Source organism: Brassica oleracea, chromosome C9 (assembly GCF_000695525.1).
Source record: "Brassica oleracea var. oleracea cultivar TO1000 chromosome C9, BOL, whole genome shotgun sequence".
Classification (NCBI taxonomy): domain Eukaryota; kingdom Viridiplantae; phylum Streptophyta; class Magnoliopsida; order Brassicales; family Brassicaceae; genus Brassica; species Brassica oleracea.
The window spans coordinates 23,131,442-23,135,236 of NC_027756.1; the positions used below are offsets into that span (position 1 = coordinate 23,131,442).

Genomic DNA, 3,795 nt, shown 5'->3' on the forward strand with positions numbered 1-3,795 from the left:
GCTCGGTCGCTACGTATCGACCGAGCTTCGGGGAGGGCTCGGTCGCTACGTAGTGACCGAGCCATGTACGTGCTTGGTCACTACGTAGCGACCGAGCTTTGGTGAGAGCTCGGTTGCTACGTAGCGACCAGCTTTTGCGCTGGTTGCTACGCGACAACGTTGTTCGCGTCTTTCTCCGATTTTTCGTAAATGTGTTTTTTCCGCAAGATTCTTCGTAAAAATAAATCTTTTTCTAAGATTTATTTTTCGTAAAAACGTTCATGCCGATTTTTACGGACTTTCAGACATTGATTCCGCCGTGACCGATTTTGACCCCAACATAGGATGATCTTCTGCTCCACAGCTTACCTTACTTTGCGACAATCCACTTCAGTGTGTTTTGACCTCTCATGGAAGACTGAGTTTGATGCTATGTGTATAGCCGCCTGTTTATCACAGTGCATTGTGATTGTTGTTGTAGTCTCTATACCCAAGTCTCTCATCAAGTTTCTGATCCAAATGAGTTCACTAATAAACTTCCCCATTGCTCTATACTCTTCTTCAACACTTGAACATGATACCACCTTTTGCTTCTTGCTCTTCCAAGTAACTAGATTGCCTCCAGTGAAGGTGCAATAGCCTGTAGTAGACCTCATGTCTACTCTATCATCAGCCCAATCTGCATCACAATATCCCACGATCTATGTGCTCTTGTTGCATCTCATCCATACACCCTGACCATGAGCTTCTCTTAGGTATCTCAAGATTCTTTCCACTATATTCCAATGGTAAATTTTGGGAGATTGCATATGCTGGCTGACTTGGTTTACGGAAAACTAGATGTCTGGTCTTGTAATGGTTAGATAAATCAGCTTCCTAACCATTCTTCAATAGAGCTCGAAGTCTCCAAATGGATTATCCTCAAACTCCCCCTCATGCAAGACTTTGTACCCTTCTTCAAATGGTGTTTTGGCTACTCTTCTTCCAAGTTCTCCTGCCTCATTTAACAGATCAAGTGTGTACTTTCTTTGAGATAAGAAAATGCCCTCTTTATAGCGGCATATTTATATCCCTAGAAAATACTTTAGCTCACCCAAATCTGTAATATCAAACGTAGACTTAAGAAAAGCTTTGGTTGAGGTGATACCTTCCTTGTCACTTCCTGTGATGATGATATCATCTACATAGATCAGAATCACCACAATTTCTTGTTTGCTTGTGAGGGTGGAGAGAATATGACCGGCTTCTGATTTTACAAACCCTCTTCCATTGAGAGTTATGCTTAATTTGTGATAACATGCTCTTGGTGACTGCTTTAATCCATAGATTGTTTTCTTCATCTAAGGACATTCCCTGGTTTAACAAAGTCTTCCATACCAGGAGGTAGCCTCATGTAAACCTCATCCTCCAATTCTCCTTGGAGAAAATCATTCTTAACATCCATCTGCAACAAATCCCACTCCAAGTTGACTGCCAAGGAAAGTAGAATCCTTATAGTGTGGAGTTTACCTACTGGTGCAAAGGAATCTAGATAGTTTTCTCCATAGACTTGAATATATCCTCTTGGAACCAGCCTTGTCTTCTTCTTTTCTGGTTTCCCATTAGCTAAGTACTTAATGGTGAAGAGAAGGCGACTTGTTACTGTTTTCTTTCCTTTGGGAAGCTCAGTTTCATACCAAGTATCATTTTTGATCATGACATTGATTTCATCTCTAACTGAATCTCTCCACTCATCCAGTTCCATTACCTCTTCAAAAGTTTTTGGAATGTACTCTTGATCTAGATTGCTGGTGAAGACTACATGCTCTTGAGGGTAACTCGCCAAAGAACATGTTGTTTGGATAGGATGAGCCACTGCATTGCTGTTGAAGTATACTCTTGTGTCGACCCACTTGGATGGTTTCTTCACTCTAGTACTTCTTCTCAAAGATTGAATCTGTTGCTCTTCTACCACTGCATCTTCTTGCCCTTGTTCTCCACTACACTGATCTTCACTAGACTGATCAGATTCAGCTCCATCTTGATCTTGTGTTGCGGCTGAATCATCTTATTGTTGTTGTTCTTGTTGTTGTGATTCAGGTTCATTGCCCCCTTCAGGATCATGATTGACTATTTCTACACTTGGTGCAACTTCATCAACAACTGGAGGTGTTGGAGAAGTTCTTGGTACTCCACTGGTCTGAGGCTGGCTAATGCCTAAGATTTTCAGAATAATTCTCAAGTTGTTTGCCCTATCTGGAGGTCCTTGTGAGAGATCTTGAAGGCTTTCCCAAATTTTCTCATCATAGTACCCTTTTGATTCAACAAACTTCACATCCCTTGAGACACGAACCCTTCTTGACTATGAATCATAACACTTATATCTCTTATGATTGGAGAGTAACCAATGAACATAGCCTTTGAGCTTTTAGCATCAAGCTTTCTCCTCTGCTCCCCTAGTATCAACATAAAATAAAGGCACCCAAATACACGCAAGTGATCCAAAGATGGCTTGGTCTTGTTTAGGACCTCAAATAGAGACAGGTCATTGGGGACTTTAGTTGGAGTCCTATTGATAAGATAAGTAGCAGACATCACAACATCACTCTAAAATCTTTTTGGAACATTGGTGTGGAACATCATTGATCTTGCTACCTCCATCAAGTGTCTGTTCTTCCTCTCGGCAACTCCATTCTGTTGAGAAGTGTAAGGACATCTTGTTTGTTGAGTAATCTCATGTTGAGCAAGATATTGCTTGAATGCATGACTTGTATACTCTCCACCATTATCTCACTTTGGAATTTTCAGCTTGACGTTGAAATGGTTGCAGATATGGGTATAGAAATTCTTGAAAGCATCCAACACCCTGTCTTTAGACTGAATCAGTGTCACCCAAGTGTATTTAGACTTCTCATCAACGAAGGTGATAAAGTATTTGTGGTTCTCTTTGGACACACACAGAGCAGTTTATACATCAGAGTGAACTAGGTCAAAACATCTTTCATAGATGGTGCTCAACTGTGGGAAGACTGTTCTACAATGCTTCCCCAATATGCAAGTTTCAGAATCATCATTCATGAAGCCCGCACCTGGAAGCATCAGGTTTATGGATTTGGTATGAGGATATTCAAGCCTAGCATGCCATAACGTGCTATCAACCCCGCTGGAGGTAATGGCCAAAAAACGAGAAGTAGATGGTCCAGACACCCCTGTCTTCTGAAGATGATAGAGTTCGTTGTGAATGTGCCTTTTTCCAATCACATGGCCTGTCTTTAAGTCTTGAAATTTAATCCCATCTGGTCTGAAGACAACCTGAAAACTAAGATCTACTGTAGCCTTCCTCACTGATAGCAGATTTGATGTAAACTGAGGCATATACAAGGCGGTTGATTCCCTATCAAACAACCTAAGGTTCCCTATTCCTTTTATCTTAACCTTATCACCATTTGCTATAAGAACATTACCTGAGGCTGACTGAACATCACTAATCAAGTTCCTATCACTAATCATGTGATGGCTTTCTCCTGAATCTATAATGATCGGTTTAGAGTCAAGAGAGTGTGTACCAGCCTTCTTGGATGAGATAAAGGCTTCGATAAAGGCATGTAGGTCACTCATGGTCGTTGGACCATCAGTGTTGGCTGCACTATCAATACTTCTCCACTTTCCTCCTTCGTTTGAACCACCAAGGACAGATGAATACATGGTTTTTCCTTGAATCGATGGATGCTCAAACTCCTTGATTACATTCATGGCAAGATTCAAATAACTTCTTCTTCGCATATTGCGCTTCTTATGTTGTTCCTTAGCCTTCTTGTACTCTGAAATCAACACCAT

At 41.1% G+C, this 3,795-nt stretch overlaps 1 protein-coding gene across 1 annotated transcript; it reads right to left on the reverse strand.

Moving 5' to 3' along the window:
• Nucleotides 1-1,315: 1,315 nt before the first annotated feature.
• Nucleotides 1,316-3,795, reverse strand: LOC106314595. Its single transcript, XM_013752444.1, has 5 exons — nucleotides 3,048-3,795; nucleotides 2,753-2,903; nucleotides 2,364-2,527; nucleotides 2,068-2,175; nucleotides 1,316-2,016 (listed from the first exon to the last, which is right to left on the reverse strand). Exons 1-5 carry the CDS (start codon nucleotides 3,793-3,795, stop codon nucleotides 1,316-1,318), a joined length of 1,872 nt encoding a protein of 623 aa, XP_013607898.1.